This window comes from Megalobrama amblycephala, linkage group LG22 (assembly GCF_018812025.1).
Source record: "Megalobrama amblycephala isolate DHTTF-2021 linkage group LG22, ASM1881202v1, whole genome shotgun sequence".
Taxonomy (NCBI): domain Eukaryota; kingdom Metazoa; phylum Chordata; class Actinopteri; order Cypriniformes; family Xenocyprididae; genus Megalobrama; species Megalobrama amblycephala.
In genome coordinates this window covers 8259805-8274982 of record NC_063065.1, presented here as the reverse complement: position 1 = coordinate 8274982, position 15178 = coordinate 8259805, and the positions used below count along the sequence as shown (strand labels likewise).

Below are 15178 nucleotides of genomic sequence, written 5' to 3'. Positions count from 1 at the left end.
CTTTCGGTGAAGTGGAGCAGTGCTCTTGCTGAATGGCACGGATTGCACTACGGACTATTATACCTTTTATATATATATATATATATATTTTTTTTTTTATTTATTTATTTTATTTTTTATAACGAACAAGCTGCGATGTCACGTTTCCAGTGCTTTGTTGTGTGTACGTGAGGCGCGGGCGCGATCAAACAGCTGTCTTTGCCTCATCGTCATGGCAACGGTTCGTGGCCAGGTCAGATTACGTCAGGCCCTGCGTTCCATTCGGAAGGGCTCATCCCTATGCCCTATAGCCTAATACCTATACATGGGTTTCAAAGACGTCACTTCCGCTATGCCCGCCGCCATATTTGGGACCGGTCACAGCTGCGCGCCCTGTTTAAGTCTATGGTGACAGCAGCTACAACTACCAGAGGAAGGCCAACAAAACGCTCTCAGAAGGTTCACAACAAGTTTATAATAGATCTTGGATATGTGGTGCTGTTAGCCGTTTCAACAGTCGTCAGAACTTCAAATTTATTTGATTTATTTGAAAATATTATGAATTCTAGTTGCTGTGTTTCGGCGTGTTACAGGATGAACAAATTCACGACACCAGCTGACTACATTACTTAGTTCAAGTACATGCGTGCATGATTTTGTGCAAATATAAGTTGTAATTTTATGTATAGCTTGTATAAATATATATGAATTACCATAGGATGTGTCCTGTTGAGTTAATTAACCTTCTAGCAAAGCGCTTCAGTTTACGGGTGTTCATTCAGCCCGCGCAGCTCAAATAATACTGTTATCAAAATGAATCTGTTATTGATGTTATTGTATACAAAAAAAAAAATCTGTTATTGTTCATGATCCTTATTATTAATCAAACTATGTGTTGATGAAAATAATGCATTCGTTTTCTAAAATAAATATTAAAGTTTTAATAATACTGTGTAGTAACGTTAAACATTTTAATGACTTAATCATTGCTGTTTGAGCTGCGCACGCTGAAGCTGAAGAGAATAAAAAAACCCATAAACTGAAAGTTAATTAACTTTCAACTTTTTAATTAATCAACGGAACACATCCTATATAAAATAATCCAGATATTAATACAAAATAAAAATAATATTACAACTAGTATTTGCACAAAATCACGCACAGATGAACTTGAAGTAACCTCATTGAAACTCTGAAACACAGCAAATAAGCCCAAATAATTCACAACGTTATTTTACAAGTATATACGATTATAATATCATGTATAAGAAGAAGACAGTCCCAATCATATTAATGTTTTGTCTTTTTGAGCGCTCGCACTGAAGCTATAGATGATCATCAGCTCTGTGGGTTATTTACCTCAACGAAACACATCCTTTATGAGAATAATCAGATATTTATACTTAATAAAATTAATAAGTTTTATCTGTACAAAATGACGCGAATGCACAAGTGAAGTTTGAACAAGTTATGTAATCAATGTTTAACTCAGTCGACGCGCTCTTACCACAACAACACGCTGAAACAACAACACAGAGAATTCACAACATTTTATTACAATAGTGTCCTCGTTATAATGTTACGTAAATGACAGTCCCAGCAGTTATTAATGTTGTGCATTGCTGTTTGGCTGCCAGTGGTGTGGTCCCTTCTGAATGAAGCCAATAATTCTGCCGATCTAACTACTTTGGGATCAAATAAATTTGTAGTTCTGACGACTGTTGAAACGGCTAACAGCACCACATATCCAAGATATATTATAAACTTGTTGTGAACCTTCTGAAAGCGTTTCGTTGGCCTTCCTCTGGTAGTTGTAGCTGCTGTCACCATAGACTTAAACAGGGCGCGCAGCTGTGACCGGTCCCAAATATGGCGGCGATAGAATACAGTGACGTCACATGAAACCCATGTATAAAAGTGTTTACCCTCCGGAGTGACAGCTTCGAAGGGATGAAGGGTGTAGGGGTCAAATTACTCCTTTTTTGGAACGCACTTCTGCGTCATCTTAACAAGGCAATCAAGGAGGATAGATTGCGCAAGCTGCGCCCTTTATTTAACGTTAGTTTATTTATTTATTTTTGGTTTATCGCACCATAATGTATATTGTGTCTATGTATTTGAAACATTTGAATGGACTGATAAAGGGAGCTGTAAAGTATTTTTGTTGAAGCACAATGTCGTTTTGACCATAATAATGTACTAAATCTAACTCGTAGAAATATTACAGTAGTATAGAAAAATACTATACATACATTTATAGATAAAATCGAACTCCGAGCCTCCTGTACCCATTCTGTGACGTCAAACAACTTCCCTGTGCAAAGGATCATGGGGGCCCAAAGTGTCCATCAGTTGTATCCTTCGAAATCCTTCATTCCGAAGGGCCCTTTAAAGTGGCCAGTTTTGAGCACTTCGGTTTGGAACAACCCTTCAATATTGGCGGCCATGATTGTTTTCACTCCGAAGTGCTCTTCAGAGGGCGATATATGCCGTTTGGAACGCACCGAGAGTTTGTTGCCGTTTGTTGGATGCTCAGACGACCAAACAAACGCCGATTAAACATGTTCAGTCTGGTAAAAATAGACTCCGACCAATGCCAACAGGGTTATCACACCTATCCAACAAACTCCAACAGACGAGTGCGGTGTGAACTAAAACAGCTGAAAACTACCCGCATTTGACAGGTTGGCGGGTGTTAATGTCAAGCCCTGATTGTTACTAAGCCTGCCCTGGGTACACCAAAACTACCCACATTTTTCTTGTCCGCTGCCCTCACAGATTCCTGCAGTTAAGTTTGGATGTACAGTACAGTCCAAAAGTTTGGAGCCACTAAGATTTTTAATGTTTTTAAAAGAAGTTTCATCTGCTCACCAAGGCTACATTTATTTAATTAAAAATACAGTAAAAAACAGTAATATTGTGAAATATTATTACAATTTAAAATAACTGTGTACTATTTAAATATATTTGACAAAGTAATTTATTCCTGTGATGCAAAGCTGAATTTTCAGCATCATTACTCCAGTCTTCAGTGTCACATGATCCTTCAGAAATCATTCTAATATGCTGATTTGCTGCTCAATAAACATTTATGATTATTTTCAATGTTGAAAACAGTTGTGTACTTTTTTTCTTTCAGGATTCCTTGATGAATAGAAAGTTCAAAAGAACAGCATTTATCTGAAATACAAAGCTTCTGTAACATTATACACTACCGTTCAAAAGTTTGGGGTCAGTAAGAATTTTTATTTTTATTTTTTGAAAAGAAATTAAAGAAATTAATACTTTTATTCAGCAAGGATGCATTAAATCAATCAAAAGTGGCAGTAAAGACATTTATAATGTTACAAAAGATTAGATTTCAGATAAACAGTGTTCTTTTGAACTTTCTATTCATCAAATAATCCTGAAAAAAAAATATTGTACACAAATATTTTGTACAATTGTACACATTAAATGTTTCTTGAGCAGCAAATCATCATATTAGAATGATTTCTGAAGGATCATGTGACACTGAAGACTGGAGTAATGATGCTGAAAATTCAGCTTTGCATCACAGGAATAAATTACTTTGTGAAATATATTCAAATAGAAAACAGTTATTTTAAATTGTAATAATATTTCACAATATTACTGTTTTTTACTGTATTTTTAATTAAATAAATGTAGCCTTGGTGAGCAGACGAAACTTCTTTTAAAAACATTAAAAATCTTAGTGGTTCCAAACTTTTGGACTGTACTGTACATTTACATTCCAATAAAGGTTATTGATGACATTTTGAGGAGGTGGAGTGCACAATAGACCCCTGTGGCGCGGCCTAAGCTTTTGTCCTTAATGGCATTTTTTTTCCTTACATTACTTTTACTTTTATACTTTAAGTAGTTTTGAAACCAGTACTTTTACACTTTTACTTGAGTAAAAAGCTTGAGTTGATACTTCAACTTCTACAGAAGTATTTTTAAACCCTAGTATCTATACTTCTACTTGAGTATTGAATGTGAATACTTTTGACACCACTGTATATATATATATATATATATATATATATATATATATATATATATATATATATATATATATAAATGCGGATATCATCACTGTTCACAAGCTTAAGTCTCACAAATATTTTGTTTTTTGCAACACCATCTTAGGGTGTTCAACTAAGTAATCAACGACCACACTTCACTTTAACACGCCTCCTTCAGAGATGTTTATCGGTCTCTTTGTGCTTTAGATGTTTTGGTGTGAAATGTGGGGCAATGCAAAGTCAGCCAAACAAAGAAGTGAAAGCCCAAATAGGGTGACAGGCAGAGTAGCATCCTTTTCTCAGAGTGACACTGGCCCCCACACAGCAGAGAACTTCAGATACAAACCACTGAGGTCTGAATTACAGAGAAGAGACTCATAATACAAGACATCCTGAAGATCCGCACTCAGAGGTGAGTCAAAGCAGGTTTGTCCTATTGAATTTGAAACTTGTCAGGTTTACAGATGTCCACACTAATCAAAATGATAGATAGGTCCCGTTTTAAATAATAGAATGACATTTCTTCCCACTGATTCTGCATTAATATCTGTGATTTATGCTTAAATAAAATGTTTTATTTTTTCGCAGACATATATTTTCATTTCAAACAAATATATTATAATATTTATATACTTATATGTATATTTATATATATTATATATATATATATATATATATATTTATATATACATAGAAATTTATATATATATATATATATATATACACATAGATATTTATATATATATATATATATATATATATATATATATATATATAAAATGTTCATTGCAAATAGTTTGATATTCATGCCTATGATTTTTTTGACAAAACCTATGGTTTGGTACACTAATGCATTATTTTAAATATTATATTTTTTTTCTATTTCCAGTTGTGAAGTTTTGTGCGTATATATTGTGTATATATATATATATATATATATATATATATATATATATATATATATATATAAATTAAAATGTATTTTCCCCACATTTATAAAAAAAATGTGGGGAAAAAATAATTTTACTTGAATGTAAATATCAAAGAAAGATTAAAATACATTTTTTTTTATCATTGTTGACTTTGTTATTAACATTGTTATAAACTGCTAAGAAATATATTTTTTACTATTTGCTCATTAAAGGGTTAATAATTTAATTATAGAGCATAAAATAGAACGATAACACATTTTAAGACAAATAAAAATGTATACACTGTTCACTATTTATGACAAAAACTAGGCCTATATAAAAAGTTGTATTCCGAGACGAATGTGCATGTTTTGATATATTAAAACATACTTTTTCAGTCTCATTTTTTTCATTGTTGTAATGGATAAAATGTATTTTAGTTCATATTAAAAATGTTTAGCTGCACGCACGATTTATTAAAATCAAAACCAAAACATCACACATTTGCCACTATAGCGCTTATCAATATCAACACCTTCAAAATCAAACTCATCACAAAGAGTAAAAGTTTAAATCGACAGTGAACAAATTAAGATTATTTAATGAAAACACTTTCTCATGTATTATATATCATAATTGTTTTGATTTGGTGAATGTTTGATAGCTTACGGTTGTTTCTGAAGCTTAAGTCTCCATTAGCTTAAACATATGATGCAGTCCTGACTCCTGAGCTTCATCATCATCATCATCCTCATCCTCATCACAACCAGAGGCGAACATCAGCCTGTTTCTCCACAAGGACATTACAGAAAGATATCTCACTTCAGTGTGCTCTGCTAGCTTCACTTCTGCTCAAATAAAGATCCCGTTCCTCATGATAGAGTTTTAAAGCGCGTTGGCACGCGATGCTGACTGAAAGCACGAACGGGTGTCAGATTCATGCCAACGACTGTCTGCCTTTGACACGCGATGAGTAGCGGAATGAGTAAAATTTTACTCTAGACGTTATTTAAAGAGTTTTAATAGAGATATTTCGTGCTGCCATTTACCACAAAAAAACACCTGAAACTAAAGGTGACATTTCATCGTGACGCATCTGTCTATATGTGGCGCGAGTTACCATAGTTACTGTTTTTGTTATTGTGACTCGATCGCACGATTTATGTTTTTGTAGTATAGATAGGCATTTTTAAAGAAAAGTCTTTATTTTAAATAACTACCTAATTAATCAAAGACACAAATAAAAGACTATATATATATATATATATATATATATATATATATATATATATACTTAATTCACCTGCTATAAGTTCAATTTAAAAATAACAATAAAAAAGACGTGAAATATGTGTTTAGAAAATGTATAAACCAAAAATCTTTTATTTAAATTATTTTTCAACATTTTTACCTAAAGAATCCTTTTTTGAGTTGCAACCCAGAAAGTGATTAACAGGATAAATATATGCTGCAAGTTTATGAAGTCTCTTTTAGAGAAGCAGGCAGCAAATAAATCACTTCACAAGGAAACCGCTCAGATTTTTGCCTTTATTTAATCCTACACATGTGAAATTGTGAAGATCGGTTGTGACTCATGTCACTAACCCAAAATGGTCAAAAATATCTTTACATTCTTTCACATTTACAACACATTAATGTTTAGAAAGTAGCCTATTTTAGCATCTTCCACAATAAAACTTTTTCCTGATATTCTCAGTTTACAAATGATTCACTATATGGTTTAGAAACATGACTTTTCAAGAGCGCCCCTAGTGCTGAAAGCATGCAACAACACAACCGTATTGACATTACTTTAACCTTGTAAAGCCTTGACATATGAAATGAAAGTCAGGAAAATCATTTTTTTAAAGCAGTTTATTACTGCTCCAGTTTATTGAACCTTTAAAGAAGATGTAAAAGAAAAACTAAAAAATAAATAAATGTGTTTTTGAGTAACATATTTAATAAATCAGGCTTTAAAGGGTTAGTTCACCCAAAAATGAAATTACTTACCCTCATGTCGTTCCACACCCATAAGACCTTCGTTCATCTTCAGAACACAAATTAAGATATTTTAGTTGAAATCCAATGGCTCGGTGAGGCCTCCATAGCCAGCAATGACATTTCCTCACTCAAGATCCATAAATCTAATAAAAAGATGACTGAGAGACAAAAATAAACATCAAAAGCCTGATATTTGATACATATTAACATGATTTTTCAACAACAACAACAAAAAAATGATATGATCATGGATCAGTGATGGATAATCAAGTAATATAAGTTACTTATCTTGAAATATTACTAACAATATAAAAGTTACTTTTACATTAACTTTATAAACAAGCAAAAATGTGGATATATTTGGAATTACACTACTTACTAAAAAAATATGAACTACCAAACAGAGGGCAGAAGGCATGTAGTGTTTATTGGCAAAGTTTTGATCATGTTGATCATTCAAAAGCCTTGTGTATCATGTATGATAGTAGGCTTTATAGGGTTCACCTTTCACACAATTACAACACCTGATGAACTGTTTCTGCTTCTCTGCCATGTTTTACAGGTATGGCGATCTTTGATTCGACTACAGAAGACTTTACTGGCTTTACTTTTGACTATGTGTCCAATTACACTGATTTTCTCAACGTCACTGACGTTGCAGAGCTTTGTGAAGCCAGCAAAGAGCAGGAGCTGACCATTACTGCTGTCCAGACGACCGTCTTCCTCATCGTCTTCATCTTAGGTGTAATTGGGAACGGGCTGGTCATTGCCACTTTCGCACTGTACCGCCGTCTGCGTCTACGCTGCATGACCGACGTCTTCCTCTTCTACCTTGCTCTGTCTGACATGCTTCTTCTGCTGACTCTACCGCTACAGACGGGAGAGACGCTGATTGGCAGCTGGGTGTTCGGAGAGGCGCTGTGCAAGCTAAATCGAGGCATGTATGCCATCAACACCTACAGCGGTCTGCTGTTGTTGGCGTGCATTAGTGTCGATCGCTACTTGGTGGTGGTTCGCACCAGGGCCGTGCGGAAGAAGAGTTCTGGGATGCTGTTTTACAGCACGCTTTCTGCGTTTGGCGTCACAGTAACCTCTATCGTCCTGAGCCTGCCAGACCTGCGCTTCAGCTCCATAGACATCGACATGGGTTCAAACGTCCTCTTGTGCGATATGAAAGTTTGGAGCGATGAAGTGAGTAAATGGAAGCTGTGGGCCCAGATGTCAAAGATCGCAGGGTTCTGTATCCCTTGCGTGGCGATGGTGGTGTGCTACGGTGCGATCGGACGCGTGCTGATCCGTGCCGGTGGCAAATGCTGGCGTAGACAGAGGACCCTGCGTTTGATGGCATTGCTGGTGATTCTTTTCCTGCTTTTCCAGCTACCTTACACTGTGGTGCTGCTGATTAAAATATTCACACCCACACCGAAACACTGCGACGAGTGGACCAGGTTCCACCTGAAGGAAAACGTGACACGCAATCTGGCCTACGTGAGGTGCTGCCTGAACCCTCTGCTTTATGCGCTGGTTGGCGTCCGATTCCGAAACGACATCATCAGGCTGTTGACGGACGCCGGGTGTGTGTGTGTGTCACATATAACGCCTCACCATGAGAACAGAAGCTCTGTTACGCCGTCCTCTCCGGCTGCAACCATACTTTCACCCATCTCCTCTACTTACCAATCCTCCAAGAAAACAGCTGGCTCAGACACACCTGCTGCAAACACAGACCAAACATTCATTTTCCCCACACCGATATCTGGTAAAGTGTCTTCGGTCATAAACTGGTGTCATCAATAACTTACCTGCACATCTGAAGATCTGCAATAAATTGCTTCTCTGTTTAAAAGTGAAAAGAGACAGAGTTGCATGCATGTACACAACTTTTTTTCAGCTTTCACAGCTTTAAAGGGCCATGAACTGCATTGTTTTATTGTTTTATAATGTTTCCTGGGGTGCACTTATAATGTTAGTATGCTTTTTACATCCAAAATTGTCATAATTTAGAAATAAAATTCCTAACCTGATTTTAGTCCTCTTATTTGAACACTCTGTTTTAAGGGGCGTGTCTGCTGTGAGACTTCAGTGTAAACGCCCACTGCTGTGATTGGCTAACATCTTTCCATCTGAAATAGCTAAGTATTACTCTCTCTAAAAATTTTAGCTCATTTTTACTATTACTTCTCAAGGTTAACTAATCGTGAAAAGTGTTGATCATAGCATTACATTTAAATTTATGGCATTATATTTAGATCGTGGCATGAAAGGTTGCGGAGATGAACATGGCATTGTAACTAGAGATTCCTTGAATAAACTGGGAGTTTTGGCACAAGTCCAGATATCAGTCACTGATAAATTTGTGCTGTTTGATTGACAGCTCCAGCGAATGTAAAGGGAGTGTTCATTGATCGCTTTCTATATATAAATAACCATATTCCTAGCATTAGTTCCTTTGAAAGGTAATGTTATTTTTAGTCCTGTATCGCTCTTCTCTCCTCGTCATCTCACTAACATGTCAGTGGGCGGGTCTAACGTTGCAATGATGAAGTAGGCTTGATTTCTTCTGCGGAGGCGGCGTTTCACGTTTCACATTCCAGGACCAATTGTTCGATGGACCTGGTGTCAATAAAAGCTTTTATTGGCCTAACAAGTAAGTTTTCAGTTCTGAAAATTACAGGATATTCTTATAGTACGATGACCTCTTATACATCAAAAAAGCCTCAAGTAAAAGTTGATTTCTCAATTCATGACCCTTTAAATCTTTATAATCATTTTTTTTTCTCTTTATTTAGTTTGTTGTGCTAGTCTAAAAATGTTAGGTTTCATAATTTCGACATTTTGACTGTTTTGGCTAACTTCAACAGAGCCCTGTCTCTCCAAAACCTTACTATCCAAAGACATGTCAGCAAACAAAAACAGCAGAGTGGTGTTTCATTTGCTCCCAATAACATCCTGACTAGGGTGACCAGATGAGATTGTCTGAAATTCGGGACTGAAATGTTGATCTTTTTAAAGATCAGCAGTCTGTCATTAGTCTTTAGTCTGCCACAAAAAACAACATTAAAATCATGAACTCAAATGTCATTGTGAAAAGAAAAAAAAAAAACAATGACTGTTGTAAGTAACAGTGCATAAATCAGACCTTTCTGTATAGCCTAATGCTAATAAGCTTAAACGAAAATAACGAAATAATTGTGTAATGAAGTATTTTTTTGCACACAGTGCTGCGAACAATCAATCACTCCTTTACGCGTGCATCACTGTCCTCCTTGCGGCTGCAGAACGTACACTCTCTTCATCAAGGCTTAAAACAAAATGGGCATATCTAAATTCGCGCCTAGCCGCCTACGGTATTTTTTTTAGAACTTAGAAAAAAGATGCGGCAGCCAATGAGCAGCCGGCGGGGCTGGTTGCAGGACGGCTCAACCTCCGCAGACAGTTTTTCATGTTTATCAGACAATAACTTATCAAGATTTTGCTTTAGTATAATTTTTGGGACAATTAGGGCCAGATTCGGGATTCAGGACAACAGTTTAGATTTCGGGACGTCTGGTCACCCTAATCCTGACTTCATTTCCTGCTTACAAAGAGAAAGAAAAAAAAAAAAAAAAAAACTAGGGCTGTTTCAGATATAGAAATTGCATACGTTACAAATAATAAAAAATGAATGCATTAAAAAATATTTTGTTTGAAATAAATTGTGCATATTTTTTACCATTAAAATAAATGTTTGTTGTATGTTACTCTTTGTTATCTTAATCTCATTTCTGTATTTTCTTTTTACCTGTATTCAATGCTACTGACAAAACATCAAGATTAAAAATATTTGATATATATCTGTTAAGTTTTATGTATAATTTCATAATGCTGAGTGAAAATAAATAGAATCTATGTGCTCTTCAGCACTTAAATTGTCTTACATTTTGCAACACGAACAAGATTGAAGACCTATTTTAATCAGCATTTTCGCGCCACCTTGTGGTAAAATGTAAGTGAAGCTATGTGATAAAACTTGGGATAAACTAATATAAATAATAAATGGATATAATAATGTAACGATAAATGAAAATGATGAAGATATATGTGAAGTGAAAATGTATAAGATACGCATACTTTTGCTAAAAGCATCTATTAAAGGGATATTTCACCCCAAAATTAAAATTTTGTCATTAGGCTACTTATTCAATCTCAAATTGTTCCAAACCTGTATAAGTTTCTTCTGTTGAACACAAAAGAATATTTTGAAGAATGTTAGTAACCAGACAAGTAGGAAAAACATACTATGGAAGTCAAAGGCTATGTCAACACTTTGTTTGTTATAATGAGAGGGTTTGTGAGCGTGCAGAACTCAGAGTCCACTCACCGCTCAAAACGGCATAGTTTTTGTTCAGTGTCAACTTAAACACCTCTGATTGGCCATTGCGAAATCAAAAGAAAGACCATAGACTGTAAAAAAAAAATAGATAGATCCATACGCCCAGAACTCGCAGCCACTTTTATCCCATACTCACAGCCTCCTTTATCCATTTATCCCGGACTCGCAGCCACTTGTATCCAGTCATGTTTCACTTTTACCCCATACTCGGAGCCACTTTTACCCGATTATCCCGTAGCCACTTTATCCAGTCATGTTTCACTTTTACCCCATACTCGGAGCCACTTTTACCCGATTATCCCGTAGCCACTTGTATCCAGTCATGTTTCACTTTTACCCCATACTCGGAGCCACTTTTACCCGATTATCCCGTAGCCACTTGTATCCAGTCATGTTTCACTTTTACCCCATACTCGGAGCCACTTTTACCCGATTATCCCGTAGCCACTTTTATCCAGTCATGTTTCACTTTGGTCCCGTACTCGCAGCCTCCTTTATCCATTTATCCTGGACTCGCAGTCACTTTTATCCAGTGTTTCACTTTGGTCCCGTACTCGCAGCCTCCTTTATCCATTTACCTCGGACTCGCAACCACTTGTATCCAGTCATGTTTCACTTTTACCCCATACTCGGAGCCACTTTTACCCGATTATCCCGTAGCCACTTTTATCCAGTCATGTTTCACTTTGGTCCCGGACTCGCAGCCTCCTTTATCCATTTACCTCGGACTCGCAGCCACTTGTATCCAGTCATGTTTCACTTTGTTCCCGTACTCGGAGCCACTTTTACCCGATTATCCCGTAGCCACTTTTATCCAGTCATGTTTCACTTTGGTCCCGGACTCGCAGCCTCCTTTATCCATTTACCTCGGACTCGCAGTCACTTTTATCCAGTCTTGTTTCACTTTTATCCCTTACTCGGAGCCACTTTTACCCGATTATCCCGTAGTCGTAGTCACTTTTATCCGTTCACTTCTCTAGGTTCGCACCCCACAGGTTTGCGATGGCAGCTCTATACTTGAGCTAAGTGAATATTTGAAGTGAAAGTTCAAGTATTAACGTACTGACAATGTCCTCTTTTAAGTATAAGCCCAAGCAAGCTTTAGGTTTCAGGGTCCCCGACTTGATCTCCAACTGGAACACCTGACAGCTGTTTTTCTCATCTGCTTTCCAAGAGCCAAACAAGGTAAGTCATTAACATTAATACGTTTACAAAGGCTAGTCACGTCTATCCAAAGTGACGATGTAACTAGTAGATAAATTTAATTTTCCTGGGATTCGAACCCACGAGTTGATGATGCGAGCGACATCCTCTCTACTGCTTGAGCTAAGCGCTAGGTGTTCTAGAAGCAAGACCGCCCGCCTTGTAGGTGAATGTTTGATTGCCACTCAGCCAATAAGGAAACTGCAATAAGACATTACGTCATCCTGCTCCGATGAGCTTTTTAATTCAGTTTCGTTCCCTTTTCACATCGCTATTCTTTGGCTAAATTCGGAAAAGTAATAAAGACATGGCAGAGAGCTATATAGAGCAATGTGCTATTCCGATTTCAGACTTTTTTTTTTTTAAATCAAAAAGTTACGTGTAGACAAACTGACATGCCCGGGATCCCCCCTGAGTTAAAAATAGACTTAGGGGGGGTCCCCCTGATATTTTTTATTTTAGTAGCTAAAGATAACAAAGACAAATCTAATTACATTCACGCAGTTAGGATCCGGTATATTCCGAGAATTTATTATTCATAATCTTTCATGTGGCTGAAGTCTGTTTTTCGCTTTCTCTAGCTTTCAATTTATCCACTGCATGATGGGGCTTTGTATTCCTTACCAACATAAATTGGAAACATGCACTCATTTTTCATTATTACTATTTTTAAACTTTTTATAATTAGTGAAAAGTCAAAACTAATTATGTTGTGAAGAAAAAATTAGAAAATAATCGCGCATGACATTCTTTTAAGTGCGGTAGGTGAAACTCATTTAAATAACCACTAGGTGGCGCAAAGGGACGGCTGGTTAGCAACATTGCTCAGTAAGGATGGAATTTGTAACTGAACATAAAATAATGAAATATATTAAACAGGTCATCTAAGGTCCTTTTGAAGTTACTGACTGCTCCTTTATGACTCCTTTCTGAGACATTATGAAATCATTATTCCTGTGCCACTGCTGAATCTGACAGTGAAACCAGTGAGTTTGGAAGCCTGTATTTGAGACATTTCAGTGTATTTTTGAGTAGAGCAGTAGAGCACAACACCAAGGTCATGGGTTTGATTCCCAGGAAAAGCAAAAAGTGTGTATCTTGAATCTTGAATTTAAGTCGCTTTGGGTAAAAGCGTCTGCCAAACGTATAAAATGTCATGACATTAATTCGTTGATTTAGTTTACCTTTGTAAATACTTTATTAATAATTTTTATATGTCTGTATATTTCAGGCCATTGATCATCAAACGACTAAACTGAGAATGTTCAAAAGGATGTGTACAAAAACTGCATCCATGAATACACAAACGGTAAATAACAGTTATGAGTTTAATAAATACTTTTTATACAAAAGTATCAGATTATCTGTCATCTCTCAGAGTGAAGAAAAAGTGTTAGATGTTCATTTGTGTGCTCTGTGTTTCAGACTGTAGCTGTTGAGACCGCTGGCCTCTCACCCAATTCAACAAGTGACGGAGATGACGGGTCTCTCAACTGCAGCGTGACCAATGAAGGATTTGTCGTTCCTTGCATGAACTCCTCTGATGTCCAAGCTTGCTTTGAAATGTTTGATTCACAACCTGGTCCACTTTTGTTCACAAATGGAGAGATTGTCAGACTGGCTGAGATCACAAACCGGAGACCATTCCAGTTAAGAAGAGAGGCAGTATGCTGGATCAAGCTAAAACGAGGAAACACAATCAAGTCCTGCTATGGTGTCTACTTAGGGAATGATTACATCTTGACTGCCCTTCATACATTTAAGTATGCTTGTCTATATGACGTTTATGTTTTCTTCCCCACCACAGACTTTGTTCTGGTTTATGAGGCAGAACTTCCCAAAGAGCATCATAAGTTTCATGACAGAGACCAGTGCCTTGTTCAGTTACTCGGGCAAACAGATGTTTTAGGCAAAGGTTTAGATGACCGCATTTGTGCGCCCCGTAAGAACGAGGATTTATATTTCTACACAATTGATAGCCAGGGGAATCTCCAAATGCATAAATGCAAAGATGTCACTCATTCTTCTACCATGAGTGAGAAAAGCCAAAGAAATGAGTTTGTGATGTCCACGGCAGGTCAGCCGGGTGAAAGTGGCAATCCCGTTTTCAGTTTGAGATCCAAAAAATGTGTTGGAATATACAGAGGTATCACAAAATCTAAGAAAGGATGTGCATCAAAAATAGATTACAAACAGCTGATAGAATATACAACATCTGGAAGAACACATCTGTGCTGTTTGAACTTGCTCTACAGGATCTTGTCCAATCTGAAGACTGGATATTTCTATTGGCTGGTTGTGAGCAATCAGACCTCTGCTGATGAGTGAAGAATAAGCTAAATCTCTGCAATCTGTGAGTGGAAGGTGGGAGAGCCCTTTCCATGGGGACTGGAATTATTAGTTTCCGACATGATGGGGTGAAGAGACAATTGTAACCTGTCACAGAAGCATGTGTCAGCACTCTCACCTTCTGTAGCGGCCTCACTCAGACCAGGCGAGGAGCGTTGGCCATTTACATAACATTTTCTTCAATCGACTACATCTCTGACTCCTGGTCTTCATTCATTACTGGATCTTAACTGTAAATCCCCTACAAAGTTTTTATGTGTATAAAATTATGTGTGAATATTCCCAAACATTTTGACATTCTCTGTATTGTATAGATGATTTTTTATTTATTA

The 15178-nt window shown here is 36.6% G+C and overlaps 3 protein-coding genes and 1 long non-coding RNA gene across 6 annotated transcripts in view; 2 read left to right on the top strand and 2 right to left on the bottom strand.

Annotated features, from left to right (window-relative positions):
• The window catches only part of LOC125257636 (receptor activity-modifying protein 1-like), an 18901-nt gene extending 11422 nt beyond the window's left edge, over positions 1–7479 (bottom strand). Inside the window, exon 1 of one of the 2 annotated variants that reach the window (XM_048174176.1) lies at positions 6932–7479. In XM_048174176.1, coding sequence (XP_048030133.1) covers positions 6932–6968 — 37 coding nt within the window. In that variant the 5' untranslated portion in view covers positions 6969–7479. Of the gene's footprint in view, positions 1–5587; positions 6030–6931 lie in introns of those variants that run through there. The other variant, XM_048174177.1, reaches the window with a different exon arrangement.
• Positions 4286–10912, top strand: ccr10 (chemokine (C-C motif) receptor 10). The gene is made up of 2 exons (XM_048174166.1): positions 4286–4419; positions 7485–10912. The coding sequence occupies exon 2, from the start codon at positions 7487–7489 to the stop codon at positions 8717–8719; it is 1233 nt and encodes a 410-aa protein (XP_048030123.1). The 5' UTR covers positions 4286–4419; positions 7485–7486; the 3' UTR covers positions 8720–10912.
• On the bottom strand, positions 8502–12641 carry LOC125257637. 2 transcript variants are annotated; one of them, XR_007182435.1, is made up of 4 exons: positions 11431–12641; positions 11283–11327; positions 8725–8758; positions 8502–8636 (listed from the first exon to the last, which is right to left on the bottom strand). It is a non-coding gene; the product is annotated as an uncharacterized LOC125257637 (long non-coding RNA). The 2 variants fall into 2 exon arrangements; XR_007182434.1 differs by lacking the exon at positions 11431–12641 and having other exon boundaries at positions 11283–11424.
• Positions 12351–15178, top strand: LOC125257634. Its single transcript, XM_048174167.1, has 3 exons — positions 12351–12479; positions 13729–13806; positions 13923–15178. Exons 2-3 carry the CDS (start codon positions 13759–13761, stop codon positions 14823–14825), a joined length of 951 nt encoding a protein of 316 aa, XP_048030124.1. The 5' UTR covers positions 12351–12479; positions 13729–13758; the 3' UTR covers positions 14826–15178.